Source organism: Oncorhynchus mykiss, chromosome 29 (assembly GCF_057628025.1).
Source record: "Oncorhynchus mykiss isolate SJ-2025 chromosome 29, ASM5762802v1, whole genome shotgun sequence".
Lineage (NCBI taxonomy): Eukaryota > Metazoa > Chordata > Actinopteri > Salmoniformes > Salmonidae > Oncorhynchus > Oncorhynchus mykiss.
The window spans coordinates 12184931-12206716 of record NC_143050.1 but is presented as its reverse complement, the minus strand read 5'-3'; the positions used below and the strand labels follow the sequence as shown (position 1 = coordinate 12206716).

The 21786-nt window shown below is 44.8% G+C and overlaps 1 protein-coding gene across 2 annotated transcripts in view; it reads right to left on the bottom strand.

Annotated features, from left to right (window-relative positions):
* Window positions 1-21786, bottom strand: part of caln2 (calneuron 2) — a 61323-nt gene that overhangs the window by 23349 nt on the left and 16188 nt on the right. For both annotated transcript variants that reach the window (XM_036968056.2, XM_036968055.2), the window contains exon 3: window positions 10745-10888. In XM_036968056.2, coding sequence (XP_036823951.1) covers window positions 10745-10888 — 144 coding nt within the window. The remainder of the gene's footprint in view (window positions 1-10744; window positions 10889-21786) is intronic.

Genomic DNA, 21786 nt, shown 5'->3' with positions numbered 1-21786 from the left:
AAGGTGCCATTGTATGCTTTCTTTTAAATCCACAACTTGGATACTTTTTCTAACCTTTCTGGATTACAACCAAATTATGATAGAGTGGCTTGCGAAAGTATTTATCCCCCTTGACATTTTTCCTATTTTGTTGCCTTACAACCTGGATTTAAAATATATTTTTTTGAGGGTTCGTATCATTTCATTTAAACAACATGTCTACCACTTGGAAGATGCAAAATATTTTTTATTGTGAAACAAACAAGAAATATAACAAAGAAACAGAAAACTTGAGCGTGCATAACTATTCACCCCAAAAAAGGCAATACTTTGTAGAGCCACCTTTTGCAGCCATTACAGCTGCAAGTCTCTTGGGGTATGTCTTGGCACATCTAGCCACTTCAAGGCTAAACTGCTCCAGCTCCTTCAAGTTGAATGGGTTCTGCTGGTGTACAGCAATCTTTAAGTCATACCACAGATTCTCAACTGGATTGAGGTCTGGGCTTTGACTAAGCAATTCCAAGACATTTAAATGTTTCCCCTTAAACGACTTGACTGTTGCTTTAGTAGTATGCTTAGGATCATTGTCCTGCTGGAAGGTGAACCTCCGTCCCAGTCTCAAATCTCTTGAAGACTGAAACAGGTTTCCCTAAAGAATTTCCATGTATTTAGCACCATCCACCATTCCTTCAATTCTGACCAGTTTCCCAGTCCCTGCCAATGAAAAACATCCCCACAGCATAACGCTGCCACGACCATGATTCACTGTGGGGATGGTGTTCCCGGGGTGATGAGAGGTGTTGGGTTTGCGCGAGATATAGTGTTTTCCTTGATGGCCAAAAAACTCAATTTTAGTCTCATCTGACCAGAGTACCTTCTTCCATGTGTTTGGGGAGTCTCCCACATGTCTTTTGGTGAACACCAAATGTGTTTGCTTATTTATTTCTTTAAGCAATGGCTTTTTTCTGGCCACTCTTCTGTAAAGCCCAGCTCTGTGGAGTGCACGGCTTAAAGTGGTCCTATGGACAGATACTCCAATCTCCGCTGTGGAGCTTTGCAGCTCCTTCAGGGTGATCTTCGGTTGATTTGTTGCGACTCTGAGTAATGGCCTCCTTGCCTGGTCCGTGAGTTTTGGTGGGCGGCCCTTTCTTGGCAGGTGTGGTGCCATATTCTTTCCATTTTTTAATAACGGATTTAATGGTGCTCCGTGGGATGTTCAAAGTTTCAGATATTTTTTTTAACCCAACCCTGATCTCTACGTCTCCACAACTTTGTCCCTGACCTGTTTGGAGATCTCCTTGGTCTTCATAGTGCCGCTTGCTTGGTGGTGCCCCTTGCTTAGTGGTGTTGCAGACTCTGGGGCCAATCAGAACAGGTCTGAGATACACTGAGATCATGTAACAGATCATGTGACACTTAGATTGCACACAGGTGGACTTTATTTAACTAATTATGTGACTTCTGATAAGGCTACCCACCACTGCGACTTGTATGCTCTTGTTGGCTGGCCCTCACTACATACCAGTCGCCAAACCCACTGGCTCCAGGTAATCCTTTACCTTTGCAAGGTAAAGCCCCACCTTGTCTCAGCACACTGGTCACCATAGCAACACCCACCCGTAGCATGCGCTCCAGCCGGTATATTTCACTGGTCATCCCCAAAGCCAACACTTACTTTGGCCGCCTTTCCTTCCAGTTCTCTGCTGCCAATGACTGGAACTAATTGCAAGCATCTCTGAAGCTGGAGACTTATGTCTCCCCCTCTAACTTTAGGCATCAGCTGTCAGAGCAGCTTACCGATCACAGTACCTGTACACAGCCAATCTGTAAATAGCACACCCGACTAACTCATCCCCATATTATTACTTACCCTCTTGTTATTTTGCACACCAGTATCTCTACTTGTACATCATCATCTGCACATATACCACTCCAGTATTAATGCTAAATTGTAATTATTTTCACCTCTATGGCCTATTTATTGCCTCCCTACTCTTCTACATTTGCACACACTGTACATAGATTTTTCTATTTTTCTTTTCTTTTGTGTTATTGACTGTACATTTGTTTATGTGTAACTGTGTGTTGTTGTTTTTGTCGCACTGCTTTGCTTTATCTTGGCCAGGTCACTTAGAAATGTCCTTGTTTTTGTAAATGACTATTTATAGTGGAATATCTACATAGGCGTACAGAGGCCCATTATCATCAACCATCACTCCTGTGTTCCAATGGCACGTTGTGTTAGCTAATCCAGGCTTATCATTTTAAAAGGCTAATTGATCATTAGAAAAACCTTTTGCATTTATGTTAGCACAGCTGAAGCTGTTGTTCTGATTAAAGAAGCAATAAAACTGGCCTTCTTTAGACTAGTTGAGATTTTGAAGCATCAGCATTTGTGGGTTCGATTACAGGCTCAGAATGGCCAGAAACAAAGAACTTTCTTCTGAAACTCGTCAGTCTATTCGTGTTCTGAGAAATGAAGGCTATTCCATGCGAGAAATTGCCAAGAAATCAAGCTGTGTACTACTCCCTTCACAGAACAGCACATACTGGCTCTAACCAGAACAGTAAGAGGAGTTGGAGGCACCGGTGCACAACTGAGCAAGAGGACAAGTACATTAAATGGTCTAGTCTGAGAAACAGACGCCTCACAAGTCCTCAACTGGCAGTTTCATTAAATAGTACCCGCAAAACACCAGTCTCAATGTCAACAGTGAAGAGGCGACTCCGGGATGCTGGCCTTCTAGGCAGAGTTCCTCTGTCCAGTGTCTGTGTTCTTTTACCCATCTTAATCTTTTCTTTTACAGTTTTTTCCAACTGCTTACACACAAAATCTTTTCATGTCACACGATTTTTGAAACCTCTCACTCAAAGTGCAAAACTACACACCAAATATCCAAAAACCATAAGCTATTTCTCAGCCTTTGACTCAGTTGTCAATCGCATAAAACACATTTTTCAAAACACTACACACAATTCTCTACCTAAAACACAAAAATCTAACAGGAAGTGACTTGCTTTCCTTATACACTTATTCACCAGGTCACAGACACACTCCTCACATGTGCAAACACGAATAGCTTAACTGATCACTAACCAATCACTGCTTTATTTTTATTTTTATTTTATTTATTTCACCTTTATTTAACCAGGTAGGCTAGTTGAGAACAAGTTCTCATTTGCAACTGCGAAGATAAAGCCAAGATAAAGCATAGCAGTGTGAACAGACAACAACACAGAGTTACACATGGAGTAAACAATTAACAAGTCAATAACACAGTAGAAAAAAAAGAGAGTCTATATACATTGTGTGCAAAAGGCATGAGGAAGTAGGCGAATAATTACAATTTTTAAAATTAACACTGGAGTGATAAATGATCAGATGGCCATGTACAGGTAGATATATTGGTGTGCAAAAGAGCAGAAAAGTAAATAAATATAAACAGTATGGGGATGAGGTAGGTCAAATTGGGTAGGCTATTTACTGATAGACTATGTACAGCTGCAGCGATCGGTTAGCTGCTCAGATAGCAGATGTTTGAAGTTGGTGAGGGAAATAAAAGTCTCCAACTTCAGTGATTTTTGCAATTCGTTACAGTCACAGGCAGCAGAGAACTGGAACGAAAGGCGGCCAAATGAGGTGTTGGCTTTAGGGATGATCAGTGAGATACACCTGCTGGAGCGCGTGCTACGGGTGGGTGTTGCCATCGTGACCAGTGAACTGAGATAAGGCGGAGCTTTACCTAGCATGGACTTGTAGATGACCTGGAGCCAGTGGGTCTGGCAACGAATATGTAGCAAGGGCCAGCCGACTAGAGCATACAGGTCGCAGTGGTGGAAGGTATAAGGTAGTTTAGTAACAAAACGGATGGCACTGTGATAAACTGCATCCAGTTTGCTGAGTAGAGTATTGGAAGCTATTTTGTAGATGACAACGCCGAAGTCGAGGATCGGTAGGATAGTCAGCTTTACTACGGTAAGTTTGGCGGCGTGAGTGAAGTAGGCTTTGTTGCGGAACAGAAAGCCGACTCTAGATTTGATTTTAGATTGGAGATGTTTGATATGAGTCTGTAGCATAGGCCTATAAATGGGTCAAAGGTCAGATTACCTGTTTTGAACAATGGATGCCAAAAATGGACAAAGAGCAAGAGGAGTAGGAGGGAGAGGAAGAGGAAGAGGAAGAAGAGGATGAGGGCAAAGAAGAGAAGGAAGGAGAGCCATCTCTGATGAGATTAGGGCAACACTTGTTGATCATGTGATCAACCACGGTTTGACCATGAGAGAGGCTGGACTGAGAGTCCAGCGCAACTTGAGTCGATTTACAGTGGCGTCCATAATTCGAACCTTCAGAAATGAGAACAAGTATGCAACTATCTAATGACTATTTTAGAATTACAATAATGTACTGTAAAATACCTATGACTGCATAGTACTGCATAAACATAAACTCTAAGCCATCCATTTACTGCACTGCATTGAATGAATGAGGTTGGTTATCATGCTGTACTACATTTTTTTGTACATTGTTTACAGTTCCTATGCTGAACACATACTGTGTTTGAATTCTGTACAGAGTGGAAAGGCAAAGACATCATGGAGGACGAGGACGCTTGTTTACAGATGTACAAGAGACTGCAATTATAAATATGGTTTTGGTCAACAATGCAATTAGGATTCGAGAGATAAGAAAGCATATCTTGAATAATGATACCATATTTAACAACATCAATGCTGTAAGCCTGTCGACCATACAACGCATCCTCCAACGGCACTGAGTGACGATGAAACAACTGTACAAGGTGCCATTTGAGAGGAACTCTGACAGAGTCAAGAATATGCGACATGACTTTGTAAAGGTATGTATGCCACACTACTTCCAGTACTTCAGACATACCATATTTACTCATCTGTATATCCTTTTGTCTGTTACAGAGAGTATTGGAGCTGAATGCCCTTGTAATTCGCCATTAATTTATTTATGTGGATGAGGTAGGCTTCAGGTTGGCTTCCGTACAACACCGGCCATATGCTCACTTTTCTGGATGCAATTTACACAATGCTTGTCCCTGGTCCAGATCAGGACCCTGCTAGATTTGTGGTTTTATGGGACAATGTTAGTTGTTAGTTGTTAGTTAATTCACCGGGCAGTTCTGGTCCAAAACTGGTTTGCCACCCATCAACAATTTGTAGTTTTGTACCTACCCCCATATTCACCTTTTCTAAATCCCATAGAGGAATTCTTCTCAGCCTGGCGCTGGAAAGTGTATGATCGCCAACCCTATGCCCGCATGCCTCTTCTCCAGGCAATGGAGGACGCATGTGGGGACATAGAGGTTGCCTCTGTCCAAGGTTGGATACGCCATGCTAGGAGATACTTCCCTCGATGTTTGGCAAGGGAAAACGTATCTTGTAATGTGGACGAAGTATTGTGGCCAGACCCAGGCTGGAGAAGAGATGAAGCACTAGCTTAGCACTGGTGACTGGCCCCTGGACTGCCCACATCTTGTGAACTACCCTGCTCTCTGCGCCTGACTTCTCCACCCATTACTCATAGAAGCCGTGACAGAAGTCCCCACCAACTATGGAGTCAGCAGGAGCAGCGACCCTATTACATCAATGGAGGAGTCTGTCCTACATCACACAGCCGTCTTCCATCGGATCGGTTCAGCGATGGACCAGATGATGGAGAGGATGGAGCGATGGGAGAGGAGTGGTTCCCGACATCAGCCCCAGCTCCCCCACAGATGACGCAACCCACTCCTCCCACGTCATCGTCTGGTTCAGGGAGGCCACGATTCCGCTGGACATGGTCTCGCGCCCCAGAGGGAGTACGATGAAGCGGCGGCTGGGTGACAGGGTTTTTTGCTCCAGCTTGAGCTCTACCTGGCTACCGTGCGTCCGACTCCCTCGGGTGAGGAGAGTGTGAGCCTCCTCGTCTCCTGTTTGACGGATAGAGCCCTGGAATGGGCCAACGCTGTCTGGAACGGCCCAGACCTGGCTCGGAACCACAACCCGGAGTTCACCAGCCGTTTTCGGGCCGTGTTCGACCACCCACCGGAGGGCCGAGCGGCGGGTGAGCGCCTGTTCCACCTCAGACAGGATACGAGGAGTGCGTAGGACTTCGCCTTGGAGTTCCGGACCTTGGCTGCTGGTGCGGGGTGGAATGACAGGGCCCTGATGGACCACTACTGATGCAGCCTCCGGGAGGACGTCCGCAGGGAGCTAGCTTGTCGGGACACCACACTCTCCCTCGACGAGCTTATAGACATGTCGATCCGACTGGACAACCTGCTGGCTGCCCGCGGGCGTTCAGAGGGGGTCCTGTCAATTCCACCTCCCAGCCCTCCCGCTCCAACTCCGAAGCTGCAGCTAGGGGGACTGCGTCTAGGGGGACCGGAGGAGGAGGCTCCTCCTGCACCTACTGCGGCCGGAGAGGACACACTTCGGACCGGTGCTGGAAGAGTCCGTCTGGGAGTCGAGATGGCAGGTGGAACACTTCTCGGCCACCCCAGGTGAGTAGGCACCAAACTCACCCAGAGCTCCCTGTTTGTCACATATTTGTATTTTTTTCCCCTGCGTTTTTTCCCACTCTCCAGCATAAGGCGCTAGTCGATTCAGGCGCAGCTGGGAGTTTTATGGATCGCGGACTCGCTCGTAAGTTGGGTATTCCGTTGGTGCAGATAGACCCACCTTTCCCTGTGCACTCCTTAGATAGCCGACCATTAGGGTCAGGGCTGGTCAGGGAGGCCACGATTCCGCTGGACATGGTAACGCAGGGGGATCATAGGGAGCGGATCAGTTTTTACCTTATTGATTCACCTGCGTTTCCAGTGGTGTTGGAGATTCCCTGGCTGGCTCATTTCCTGGAGACAGGGGGCTCTTCAGGGGTGGTCAGAGGAGTGTTCAGGTAGGTGTATAGGAGTTTCCATCGGTGCCACGTTGGTGGAGAGTCCAGACCAGGTTTCCACTGCGCGCATTCCCCCAGAATATGCCGATTTGGCTATCGCTTTTTGTAAAATAAAGGCGACCAAATTACCACCCCATCGACGGGGGGATTGCGTGACAAACCTCCAGGAGAATGCTGCACTTTGTCACAGGAGTGTACCCATTGTCACAGGAGGAGACGTTGGCTATGGAGACATATGTCACAGAATCTCTGAGACAGGGGTACATTCGGTCCTCCATGTCACCCGTCTCCTCAAGTTTCTTTTTTGTGAAGAAAAAGGAGGGAGGTCTGCGTCCGTGCATTGATTATCGAGGTCTAAATTCGATCACAGTGGGATTTAGTTATCCGCTACCACACCTCACTCCTAACGGCGGTTGAATCATTCCATGCAGCGCCTTTTTTCACAAAACTGGACCTCAGGAGCACGTAGAATCTGGTGCGTATTCGGGAGGCAAACGAGTGGAAAACAGCGTTTAGTACCACATCAGGCCACTATGAGTACCTCTTCATGCCGTATGGGTTAAAGAATTCTCCAGCCGTCTTTCAATCCTTTGTAGATGAGATTCTCAGGGACTTGCACTGGCAGGGTGTGGTGGTATACATTGATGACATCTTGATCTATTCTGCCACACGCGCCGCGCATGTCTCCCTGGTACGCAAGGTACTTGGGCGACTGCTGGAGCATGACCTATACGTCAAGGCTGAGAAATGTGTGTTCTCCAAACGAGCCGTTTCCTTCCTGGGTTATCGCATTTCCACCTCGGGGGTGGTGATGGAGTGTGACCGCGTTAACGCTGAGCGTAATTGGCTGACTCCGACCACGGTAAAGGAGGTACAGCGGTTTTTAGGGTTTGCCAATTACTACCGGAGGTTTATCTGGGGTTTTGGCCAAGTGGCGGCGCCTATTACCTCACTGCTGAAGGAGGGGCCGGTGCGTCTACGGTGGTCGGTCGAGGCAGATGGAGCTTTCAACCAGTTGAAGGAGCTGTTTACTGACGTGCCCGTGTTGGCGCATCCGGACCCTTCGTTAGCATTCATAGTGGAGGTGGATGCGTCCGAGGCTGGGGTTGGAGCATGCTGTCACAGCGCTCGGGCACGCCACCGAAGCTCCGCCCCTGCGCTTTCTTTTCTAAGAAGCTTGGTCCGGCGGAGCGGAACTATGATGTGGGGGACCGGGAGTTGCTAGCTATGGTAAAAGCCCTGAAGGTATGGAGACACTGGCTTGAGGGGGCTAAGCACCCTTTCCTCATCTGGACTGACCATCGCAATCTGGAGTATATCCGGGCGGCGAGGAGACTGAATCCGCGTCAGGCTAGGTGGGCCATGTTCTTTACACGATTTAGATTTACCATCTCTTATAGACCAGGTTCCCTCAACACTAAGGCTGACGCGCTGTCCCATCTCTATGGACCGGTCCATCGATCCTACTCCCATCCTTCCAGCCTCTAGGCTGGTGGCTCCGGTGGTATGGGAGGTGGACGCGGACATCGAGCGGGCGTTGTGGTTGGAACCTGCGCCTTCACAGTGTCCGACCGATCTCAGGTACGTGCCACTTGGTGTCCGTGATCAATTGATTCGGTGGGCTCACACACTACCTTCTTCAGGTCATTCGGGGATTGCGAGGACAGTGCGGGTTCTTATGTGGAATTACTGGTGGCCCACCTTAGCCAAGGACGTGAGGCTCTATGTCTCCTCCTGTCCGGTGTGCGCCCAGAGTAAGGCTCCTAGGCACCTACCTAGAGGGAAGTTACAGCCCCTCCCGGTTCCACAACGGCCCTGGTCTCATCTATCGGTGGACTTTCTTACTGATCTTCCCCCATCTCAGGAGAACACTACATTCTGCTCGTTGTGGATTGGTTCTCTAAGTCCTGCCGTCTCCTCCCATTGCCTGGTCTCCCTACGGCCCTACAGACTGCGGAGGCTCTATTTACCCACATCTTCCGGCACCACGGGGTGCTGGAGGACATCGTATCTGATCGAGGTCCCCAGTTCACGTCCCGGGTTTGGAGGGCATTTAAGGAGCGTCTGGGGGTCTCGGTCAGCCTGACCTCTGGTTATCACTCCGAGAGTAATGGGCAGGTGGAGAGAGTGAACCAGGAAGTGGGTATGTTTCTGAGGTCGTATTGCCAGGACCGGCCAGGAGAATGGGCGAGGTACGTCCCATGGGCGGAGTTGGCCCAGAACTCACTCCGTCACTCCTCCACGAACATGTTGCCATTCCAATGCGTGGTGGGCTACCAGCCGGTCCTGGCTCCGTGGCATCAGAGTCAGACCCAAGCTCCTGCGGTGGAGGAGTGGGTACAGCGCTCTAGGGAGACCTGGCAGGCAGTCCAGGACTCTCTCAAGCAGGCCGGTGGACGGCAGAAGAAGAGCGCTGACCGCCACCGCAGTGAGGCCCCTGTGTTCACACCAGGGGACATGGTCTGGCTCTCGACCCGAAACCTGCCCCTCCGCCTGCCCTGCCGGAAGCTGGGGCCGCAGTGTGTGGGGCCATTTAAAGTCCTGAGGAGGATACGGTCCGGAGGAGAGGTGCTGGGTACCGGTGGGGGACATTTTGGATCCTTCCCTCTTGAGGGACTTCCACCGCCTCCACCCGGATCGCCCTGCGCCTTGCCCTCCGGGTCGCCCTCGAGGCCGGGGTCGGCGCGCTGCGGGAGCTGTGCGTCAGGGGGAGGTACTGTCACAAATTTCTGTTTATGGTGTGTGATTATTTTGTGGTATTTATTTTTCCGGTCAGTTTCGTCCTGTTGTTTTGACTGGGTTTTTACGAGCCCTTGTGTGTGTGGCATGACCGTCTCTCTGGGTTTTTGCAAAATTAAAAATCCACATCTTGTGAACTACCCTGCTCTCTGCGCCTGACTTCTCCACCCACTACTCATAGAAGCTGTCTTCTAAAGAATATACTTTTGGTTTACATATGTTTATGGTTTTGTTGTATGCTACTGTATACAACAGTAATGTTTGGGCTAATAAATATTTTCTGTTTCTACATTGCATTGGTGTTTACAGTGTACTTGTTACCCCTCTCAGCAGATTACTTTCACTGTAGAACATTCTATTGAAATGTAGATATAAGCCTATGAAAGACCAAAGAGCTTTAGATTTAGAACAACAGTGTTTACATGGTTTATCCAAAAATGTACTAATATGAAAGCAGTGTTTGCCATTTGATGCAAATGCTTCATTCTGACATGTGTTTATAGCATTTTGAATGCAGTGTTACATTTTGAATGAGATGTGAGGCATTTAGCATTTTGTGTGTGCGGTTTTGGGAATTGTGTGTAGAGTTTTGAAAAAAGGAGACAGTTTTGAAAACGTGTGTAGGCAGTTGGAAAAAAATGTAATTGGCCTGTCTGAGATATGGTTTTTCTTTGCAACTCTGCCAAGAAAGACCAGCATCCCGGAGTCGCCTCTTCACTGTTGACATTGAGACTGGTGTTTTGCGGGTACTATTTAATGAAGCTGTCAGTTGAGGACTTGTGAGGCGTCTGTTTAGACTAGACACTCTAATGCACTTATCCTCTTGCTCAGTTGTGAATATATATATATATATATATATATATATTTTCCCCCTAAAAGGTATATGGGGGATTGGAAGTGATGCAGACAATTTCATTGATGGAAGACACAATCGATCTGCAATATTAAAGCTGATCTAAATAATTAAAGACTCAATGTGTGTCTGTCTCTGTTTCTATGTTTATGATAAGTCTTTTGAGTGTGTGTGTGTGTGTGTGTGTGTGTGTGTGTGTGTGTGTGTGTGTGCGCATGTGTATAAATAAGTGTGTGTGTCTCTGTGTTTCTCTGTATGTGCCTCACCATCCATGTCTAGTCTCTGCATGATGATGGCCAGCTCCACCTCACTGGGCATGTACCCCAGGGATCTCATAGCCATGCCCAGCTCCTGCTTAGAGATGAACCCGTTCCCATCCCGGTCCAGCACCCGGAACGCCTCCCGGATCTCTGCACAGGAACACAGGCATGAACACAGGCATTAACACAGGCACTAACACAAGCATGAACACAGGCATTAACACAGGCATTAACACAGGCATTAACACAGGCATTAACACAGGCATTAACACAGGCATTAACTTAGGCATGAACACAGGCATTAACACAGGCATTAACTCAGGCATGAACACAGGCATGAACACAGGCATGAACACAGGCATACCACAGGCATGAACTCAGGCATGAACACAGGCATTAACTCAGGCATGAACACAGGCATTAACTCAGGCATTAACTCAGGCATGAACACAGGCATGAACACAGGCATTAACACAGGCATTAACTCAGGCATTAACACATGCAAATATACACGCATAAATGTGCACACAGACAGACAGACAGGCAGGCAGGCAGGCAGGCAGGCACACACACACGCAGGCAGACAGACAGACAGACAAACAACCTTTCCCTCCCTTTTGTTCCATGCTGGCTGAAGACCTAGATAGCCCGTAACTAGCTAACAACCGACACAGATGAAGACCTAGATAGCCCGTAACTAGCTAACACCCGACACAGATGAAGACCTAGATAGCCCGTAACTAGCTAACACCCGACACAGATGAAGACCTAGATAGCCCGTAACTAGCTAACACCCGACACAGATGAAGACCTAGATAGCCCGTTTACTAGCTAACACCCGACACAGATGAAGACCTAGATAGCCCGTAACTAGCTAACACCCGACACAGATGAAGACCTAGATAGCCCGTAACTAGCTAACACCCGACACAGATGAAGACCTAGATAGCCCGTAACTAGCTAACACCCGACACAGATGAAGACCTAGATAGCCCGTAACTAGCTAACAACCGACACAGATGAAGACCTAGATAGCCCGTAACTAGCTAACACCCAACACAGATGAAAAGGGAAACATATTTAAGCATCTTTGCCATAGATGTGTAAACTTGAATTATATTTGCTGACACCTTACAGCCAAACTTTGGCACCAGTAGAGTAGCTATCTATCTATATAAACCACGCCCTTCCGCAAAAACACGCCTTCTCCGATGTTGGTTATAAGGCAGTGCTTATTTAAATTATTTAAGAGAATATTATGTTACCATTGGTCTATTAAAATGAGAGTTAGGGTGATGTCATCCTATCCCCTTAATTATCCCGCCTCCTGAATCTAGGTGTTTGACATGGGAGAGGGGACCAGTAACTTAATGATCAAACTTTATCAATATAGAAGCAACAGTCATATTCATACTTTGGTCGTCATACTTTGATCTGGTTTCATACAAATATCATCCCATTTCATGAAAAACTTGATTTTGACTGTTGTGACCTTTAAGTATTTTTTGTGTGGCCCCACCTAAAGTGTGGGCTATTTATACTTTATAAATACTTTATAAATGTTTTGAGTGACCAGTGTAATTTCTCACTAAAAGATAGACCTACCATTGGTAAACATTCCAGCAATACCTGATGCTCCTTACGGTCTAAAAATAGCCTACAACCTATACTTGGTAAAACAATAAGCACACAACACACGATGTTAAAGGAAATATATCAGACATTTTGGATGAGTTTCCTTTTGCGAGGGTGGAGACTTCCCAAACTGGAACTCCCAATTTTGAAGACATATGGATCTAGAATTGAATCACGCAGCTGGCTAAATTAGGCAAGATTTTAGTTCTGGGTTAAACAAAATGAAACTGCTCTAAGGAGTGACTGCTGCAATCCACACTTTGGTTTTGTTAAAAAAGTCATTCCCAAGAAATGCTTATTTTAGCATTTACGGGCAAAAATATTATTTTACTCAGCATAAGGTGTGTCTGAAGTTACACTATTCAGACCTCTTGACTTTTTGTTACATTACAGCCTTATTCTAAAATGATTTAAATTATGGATACATTTTATGTCGTCAATCTACACACAATACCCCATAATGACAAAGCTAAAACAGTTGTTTCGACATTTTTTAAAATGTATCAAGAATAAAAAACAGAAATACCTTATTTAAATAAGTATTCGGACCCTTTGCTATGATACTCGAAATTGAGCTCAGGTACATCCTGTTTCCATTGATCATCCTTGAGATGTTTCTACCACTTCATTGGAGTCAACCTGTGGTAAATTCAATTGAATGGACATGATCAGAGGAAACACTGTGCACCTGGCGACCTGGTTAGCATGCACTGCGCCCGGCCCGCCACAGGAGTCGCTGGTGCGCGATGAGACAAGGATATCCCTACCGGCCAAGCCCTCCCTAACCCGGACAACGCTAGGCCAGTTGTGCGTCGCCCCACGGACTTCCCGGTAACAGCCGGATACGACAGAGACTGGGCGCGAACCCAGAGTCTCTCAGTGCCCTAGACCACTGCGCCACCCGGCAGGCCCGCCTCCATCATTCTTAAACGGAATACATTTGGAACCACCAAGACTCTTCCTAGAGCTGGCCGCCCGGCCAAACTGCGCAATCTGGGGAGAAGGGCCTTGGTCAGGGAGGTGACCAAGAACCCAATGGTAACATGACAGAGTTCCAGAGTTCCCCTGTGGGAATGGGACAACCTTCCAGAAGGACAACCATTTCTGCAGCACTCAACCAAACAAGATTCTCTGGTCTCATGAAACCAAGATTGAACTCTTTGGCCTGAATGCCAAGCGTCACGTCTGGAGGAAACCTGGCACCATCCCTACGTTGAAGCATGGTGGTGGCAGCATCATGCTGTGGGGATGTTTTTCAGCGGCAGGGACTGGGAGACTAGTCAAGATGGAGGCAAAGATGAACGGAGCAAAGTACACAGTGATCCTTGATGAAAACCTTCTCTGGAGAGCTCAGGACCTCAGATTGGGGTGAAGGTTAATGTTCCAATACAGCCAAGACAACGCAGGAGTGGCTTTGGGACAAGTCTCTGAATGTCCTTGAGTGGCCCAGCCAGAGCCAGGACTTAAAACACAATCAAACATCTCTGGAGAGACCTGAAAATAGCTGTGCAGCGACGCTCCTCATCCAACCTGACAGAGCTTGAGAGGAGAGGATCTGCAGAGAAGAATGGGAGAAACTCCCCAAATACAGGTGTGCCAAGCTTGTAGCGTCATACCCAATAAGACTCGACACTGTAATTGCTTCAACCAAGTACTGAGTAAAGGGTCTGAATAATTATGTAAATGTGATATTTCTTTTTTAAATTTTTAGTACATTTGCAAACATTTCTGAACCTGGGTTTTGTCTTGTCATTATGGGGTATTGTGTGTAGACTGATGAGTACATTTTTTTTGAATCCATTTTAGAATAAGGCTGTAACGTAACAAAATGTTCAAGGGGTCTGAATACTTTCCGAATGCACGTATATATTTTTTTATGTATGTGCTTATTGTTTAATCATTTATATTTTTTGAGACCTTAAAGAGCATCAGGTACTGCTGGAATGTCTACCAATGGCATTTCCATCTTTTTGCAAGAATTTACACTGATCACTCAAAACATTTATAAAGTATTTATAAATGATAAATAGCCCACACGTTCTATGAAGCCACACAAAAATACTTAACTAATGATTAGTAAATGGTTTATAATTACTTATATTAAGCATCTTATGAATGATCTGATGAATCGTTTTTAAATACTTGTAATTTTTATTATAAAAGTGTAAATAACTAGGTTACATATACAAATGTGTGAGTAATGAGGAATAAAAATTAAGAAACGATTTACTAAATCATAAAAAAATATTTATTATGTGGAGTGCTACCCAAACATTCATTAAATGCATTATCAATGGCTCCGTTCATTTTGTCTTCTCGTCTTCCTGCCTGCTTCCCTCCCTCCCTCCCTCTAATTACAAAAAGCAGGAAGAACAGAAGAACAAAACTATAACTACCATATTTGACCTGCAGCTCCGTTCTTACATTCACCACACAATCAACATCAGACAATCAGACGTGATACAAGGATAAGCCTTATATTGACAACAAGTCTTTTCTCCTGCCGGAGCCTTTGTGTTTAACTCCCAGAAGCTAATCTTCCTCTCACCACCCGTCTCAATATGCTATACACTAAGCTCCTTTGTCTTTGTCAACCTTTCTTCTTCCCTCTCTCTCTGTTGTGGTTTATTTCAGTCACTTCCTGTATTTAACCAACCCTAGGGGGAGTCACACTTCTTTCAGAGGGAACCCTTTGACACATAACACCTACAGCCTTTCTACTGATTCCACTCAGTTAAAACCCTTCCAGTTCCCACATAATTTGAGGTACAGAGGGTGTTCAATTAAAACCCTTTATGTTCTCCCACCATTAGAGGTAGAGGGGGTTCTGACTGAAGCTCCACTTCCTGTTCCCCCATCATTAGAGGTACAGAGGGTGTTCCGACTGAAGCTCCACTTCCTGTTCCCCCATCATTAGAGGTACAGTAGGTGTTCTGACTGAAGCTCCACTTCCTGTTCCCCCACCATTAGAGGTACAGAAGGTGTTCTGACTGAAGCTATAGACTGGAGTATATCTGCATCTAAAATATGATCCTATTTCCTATATAAGCTAGTGCACTACTTTTGACCAGAGCCCTATATAGTAGTACACAATGTAGAGCCATGTAGAGGCACCTATGTGGTCCTGGTCGAAAGTATTACACTATTTAGGATCCAGAAGAGAGTATTATTTGGGATTTGTCCTCTAAGTCCACTCCAGCCTCCCTCTCAAAGCAGCCGTCCACCTGCCTAATTACCTGTCAATCAACTGATAGCTTAGAGGTCATTTTAACAGACCATCAGGACAATGTCGGTCTGACTTCACCCAGTTAACTTCTATGTGATTCAACCTGTTTCATTGCATGTCTCTCTTATCAACCCCTTTAATAATCTAAATCCTATCAAACTGTTAAAAGAGGAGAACGTCTCGACATTAAAGGAAGAGGTCTTTGTATTTTGTAATGGGGCTCCCAAGTGGCGCAGCGGACTAAGGCATCACAACAGTCCCTGTATCACATCTGGCCATGATTGGGAGTCCCATAGGGCGATGCAAAATTAGCCCAGCTTTGGCCCAGGTTTGGCCAAGAACACATAATTGTAAATAGGAATGTGTTCTTAACTGGCTTGCCTAGTTAAATAAAAAATAAAAACGGTATTTAACATGTGTTAATACAGCAGGGTGCCTCTGTATCGTTCCACCTGTTTATGTATGCATCCCAAATAGCACCCTACTCCCTATGTAGTGCACTACCACTGATCAGGGCCTATAGGGCTCAAGGTCAAAAGTAGTGCACTGTATAGGGAAAGAGAAAGGGGTGCCATTCTTTAATAGATGCTAAGGAGAATGTCCTTTATCTGTCTGATACGTCTACTCGATGAGGTGAGTTAAATGTACTCTTTTGGCAAACTCCAAGCGGGCTGTCATGCGCTTTTTCCTGAGGAGTGGCTCCCGCCTGATCACTCGACCATAAAGGCCTGATTGGTGGAGTGCTGCAGAGATGGTTGTCCTTCTGGAAGGTTCTCCCATCTCCACAGAGGAACTCTGGAGCTCTGTCAGAGTGACCATCGGGTTCTTGGTCACCTCCCTGACCAAGGCCTTTCTCCCCTGATTGCTCAGTTTGGCCGGCCAGCTCTAGGAAGACTCTTGGTGGTTCCAAACTTCTTCCATTCCATTCCATGAGGCCACTGTGTTCTTGGGGACCTTCAACGCTGCAGATATTTTTTGGTACCCTTCCCCAGATCTGTGCCTCGACGCAATCCTGTCTCGGAGCTCTATGGACAATTCCTTCGACCTCATGGCTTGGTTTTGCTTTGACATGCACTATCAACTGTGGGACCTTATAAAGACAGGTGTTTGCCTTTCCAAATCATGTTGTTGTACTTCCACCTCTTTTTTCCCCCCATTTCGTGATATCCAATTGGTAGTTACAGTCTTGTCCCATCGCTGCAACTCCCCTATGGACTTGGGAGAGGCGAAGGTATAGAGCCATGCATCCTCCGAAACACGACCCCGCCAAGCCGCACTGCTTTTTGACACACTGCTCGCTTAACCCGGAATCCACCCGCGTCAATGTGTCAGAAGAAACACTTTCAGGCAGGTGATCGAAGTCAGCTTGCAGGCGCCAGGCTTGTCACAAGGAGTCGCTAAAGCGCGATGGGACGAGGAAATCCCGGCCCGCCAAACACAGCCTGGAATCAAACCCAGGTCTGCAGTGACGCCTCAAGCACTGCAGTGCCTTAGACAACTGTGCCACTCGGGAGGCCCATGTCCAATCAATTTCATTTAGCACATGTTGACTCCAACCAAGTTGAAGAAACATCTCCAGGATGATCAATGGAAACAGGATGCACATGAGTACAATTTTGAGTCTCATAGCAAAGGGTCTGAATACTTACATAAATATTATTTATTTATTTTTTGCTAAAATTTCTTAAACCCTGTTTTCGCTTTGTCATTATGAGGTATTGTGAGTAGCTTGATGAGCAAAAACAATATATGGAAAAAGGGAAGGGGTCTGAATACTTTCCAAATGCACTGTATACCATTGACTTACATTGGATTTCTGTCACAAATCAAAAAAGTTTGCATTTGAAACAGTGGCCAGGTAAACAAAAGCTGTCATACCTGGTCCATAGACTACTTACAGGGTAAGGAAACCAATATGTCATTTTGTCATTTGGGTGAACCGTCCCTTAAAAGGGTCAATTTCGGTGTCTGCCTTTATACATTTCATATAGGACAATGGCCAGTGTTGGCCGACAATGGAGTCACTATGTCATTGTGATTTATGTCCAGCTATAGTTGGACCTACCAGCAGCCTGTGTTTCTTACTGAATAGGCCTATGATTTGATTGTTGAGTGCCGAAAACTGTTCTGGGTTTTCATTAAGCTAAAAGACTGCCTCTTTATCTCTCCCCTCGAGAGACTGAAGCACTGCCACAAGGCATTACATTTCAGCGGGAATGCAGTTCCTTGGAGGTATTTCGTCCAGAGCACGCCTGCCTGTGCGCACTTCCCCACGGTTGTGTGTGAAAACACGTGGGCTGGGGCTCGGCAGGGAAACTCGTGTAAACCTGTCTGAAGGCTGATATAACGTCTAATATAAAGGCTGTAGATGACAATAAAAAACAGTCTCATAGCCTCAGCCTGATTATGGTGATATTTTGCATGTGTTAAATTCCTTTTGGACAGAATAGATAAAACAGGATTGGGCGAATGACTTGAAAATGTTCATCCATAAACCTACTAACACGAAGTAATAAATAAAACATGAGCACATATTCAATATAAGAAGGTTTAATTAAGAATAAGAATGTTTGTCGACAGCACACTAAATCTTTCCATCAATTGGAGGAGTATTAGGCTATAGTGATTGGTACCAATAGCCTATGTAAAACCTTTATCAATAGGCGTACATTGTTTCGTTATGAAAAGGAGACGGAAATGTGACTGACCTGCATTGCACTGGTAGGAAAGTTTCCAGACGACTGTGAGCTGAATGACCAGTAGGCTAGGTGTGAATGTTCTGAAAGCTTCATTCTAATCAGTCGTGAATACCTAAAGGAACCCACCGACCCCCTTATGGGCCATCATCGGGGACAAAAGTCTTGCTGAGTCTATGAGATATTTAGTTTTAAGCTATTAAAGGCAGCACCACTTTATCAAATGTTCATGTTGATATTTTAGGCTACGCCTGAAATCAGTTTTCATGGGCACACAAATCCAAATTGATGTAACCTATGCGATTGCAAAATTGAATGCTTCTAACCGAAAGAGTCACCTAACATGTATGGTTCTTCAATATAGGCTAACAGCCCTAGCTACTTGTTGCGCATTTGGTATCCAGCTGTTTTCACAGTATGGTATATTTACATTTAAGCCACGTCTCCAATAATTTCCCAGTGTGCCATGCCTTTTCGATTGAATTGTAGAGTTACCACCCGTGACTGTTTTGTATTAGTGACAGAGAGACATGGTTGCTGAATTCGATAATGTGCAGTTCTGCGGCCTTCATCAAGTGAGTTCATAGGCAAATATTATCACTATAATTGAACCATTACATATATCATAAGGCCTTATAAAGTGGTCTGAAACTCATGGTTTTACAGGCCACATCAGGCCTGCAAGTAGGGTTGCAAAATGCAGGTACATTTCCCAGGTTTTCCAGAAATACTGGTTGGAAGATACATGGTGGAACAATTGGGAAAGTTTGTGGAATAAATCACATTATTGTGGCTTGCAAAGTGATGTGTAATTCCTATTAGAATCTAGCCAGCATTAGTCTAACCATAATGACTGCCAGGGTTAAGAACAGTGGGAGGAAACTATCTAAGCAATTTAAACTACCATTTCAGTCATTTAAACAACCATTTCGGTAACAGGTGCAAAAGTGACATGGATTAGTTTAGAAAACATTTCTCTTCGTGTAGAATAACATTTAATCAATCAATCAATCAATCAATGTACATGAAAAAACACAGATAAAAGCAATTCCAAAAAAATGTACCTGCATTAAAGTATGCTGGGAAAAAAAGTTGATTTGTTATCATAACTTAAAACAATTTAGTTGGTGTGACTATCACATAAACAGTTTAAGTATCAGTGACTTTCATTGACTTTGAGTACAATTTAGGAGAAGAATTTGAGTTCAAAAAAATGCTTTGGGGTTCACAGTGTAGGTAGGCCTAGTGATATTGTCTACCATCATCTGGTCTAGGAAATATTTTTGTTAATGACAGTCAAGTAACAAACAGCTGTTGTGACAGAGCAGTTGATGTAGAAAATGGGAAAATGATGTTCGGAAGAATGTCCAGAATATTTTGGAGTCTCGTTCGTTGCGCCAGTGAAGACAGTTGTGATCCACGGCGGATCCAATCCAATACCACTATGTTGATTATCTGCTTGATTTACAGCGGCGTCTAGAATATTTCATTAACAGAGAAAGCCCCATGTCAATGGATGAACTGCATCATTGGTTAAGGACTTGTAACTAAGCATTTAACGGTATTATTCGGCGCATGTGACAAATAAAATGTAATTTGATTTAAGGTTTTTCTATGTTTGGGTTCCTGAGTGGCGCAGCGGTCTAAGGCACTGCATCTCAGCGCTAGAGGCGTCACTAGAGACCCTGGTTCGATTCCAGGCTGTATCACAACTGGCCGTGATTGGGAGTCCCATAGGGCGGCGCGCAATTGGCCCAGCTTCGTCTGGATTAGGGTTTGGCCCGTGATAGGCCGTCATTGCAAATAAGAATTTCTTCTTAACTGACTTGCCTCGTGAAATAAAGGTTAAATAAAATTTAAAAAATTCTGTGCATCGGATTGGACACCAAGTCCGGGCTACTGTGCGCAATTGGGTAGGATATGGCGCAAACACCCAATGGTGTTTTGCATTCTATTATTCATTAGATTTAATGACAACAAATGAGTAGCCTAGTGGGCTTATGAACAAAAGGATTTGGTGAATTTCAATGATGTAAATAATGATAATGATGATGGTGAGAGCCCAGTAACAGATGGACTGAGATCCTTTTAATCATATAGAGGCTATTGTTACTTTGTGTCTCACAATGTTTCCATCACAATGTTTCCAAAGTATGAGAGGATGGCTAGAGGGTGGTCTGAAGTTGGATAATTGTTCAGCTTCTTCCTGCAATGCTTAGTTGATGTAAAACATGTGTTGAATTTTCTGCATCTCTATGCATACCTCTTGAGATGTCTGTATCCTCCTGACTGGTGGTTAATTAAGAAATTAAATATGCTTCCTTGCAAATCTGGGTAAAAGGTTGAAAGGAATATATATTTAGTAATTAAAAACCTCTTAGGGCTAGGGGGCAGTGTTCGGAAGTTCGGATGAATGACGTGCCCAAAATAAACTGCCTGTTACTCAGGCCCAGAAGCTAGGATATGCATATAATTGGTAGCATTGGATACAAAACACTCTGAAGTTTCTACAACTGTTAAAATAATGTCTGTGAGAAAATGAGAACTGATATGGCAGGCAAAAACCAGAGGAAAATCCATCCGGACAAAGTTTTTTTTTTTTGAGGTCACAGTCCATTTCAATGCTTGTCAATGGGATATTCAAATAAATAGCTCCCAGATTGCAGTTCCTATGGCTTCCACTAGATGTCAACAGTCTTTAGACAGGGTTTCAGGCTTGTTGTTTGAAAAATGAGCGAGTTGTTGTAGTTTTTCCAAGGTGTCTCTCATTAGAAATGTAGTCTTGCCGCGCACGTGAATGAGGTGCGCGCTCTTCGTTATTTATCTTCCCTATTGAACATACTATTCTCCGTCTTGAATTGTATTGTTTATTTAGATATTAGAGTACCTGAGCATTAACTAGAAACATCGTTTGACTTATTTGGGCGAACTTTACAGGTAACTTTTTGGATTTGTTTGTATGCATGTTGAACGAGTGGAGTACTGAATCAAGCGCGCCAACTAAACTGACATTTTTGGGATATAAAGAAGGACTTTATCGAACAAAACAACCATTTGTTGTGTGGCTGGGACCCTTGGGATTGCAAACAGAGAAAGATCTTCCAAGGTAAGTGATTTATTTTATCGCTATTTGTTACTATTGTGACGCCTGTGCTGGTTTGGAAAAGTATTTTGGTGTGGGGCGCTGTCCTCACATAATCGAATGGTATGCTTTCGCCGTAAATCCTTTTTGAAATCTGACAACACGGTTGGATTAACAAGAAGTTAAGCTTTTAAATGATGTTGGACACTTGTATGTTCATGAATGTTTAATATTACAATTTTGTAATTTGAATTTGGCGTGCTCCAGCTTCACCGGATGTTGTCGATTTTGATCCCGGTAGTGGGATCCGTGCGCTAAGAGTTACATTTTAATGGCTTTTTAAATTCTACCAGCCTTGCCAGCAGGCATGTCAGCTAATATAGTTACAGTAGCCTGAAATGACTTCTGG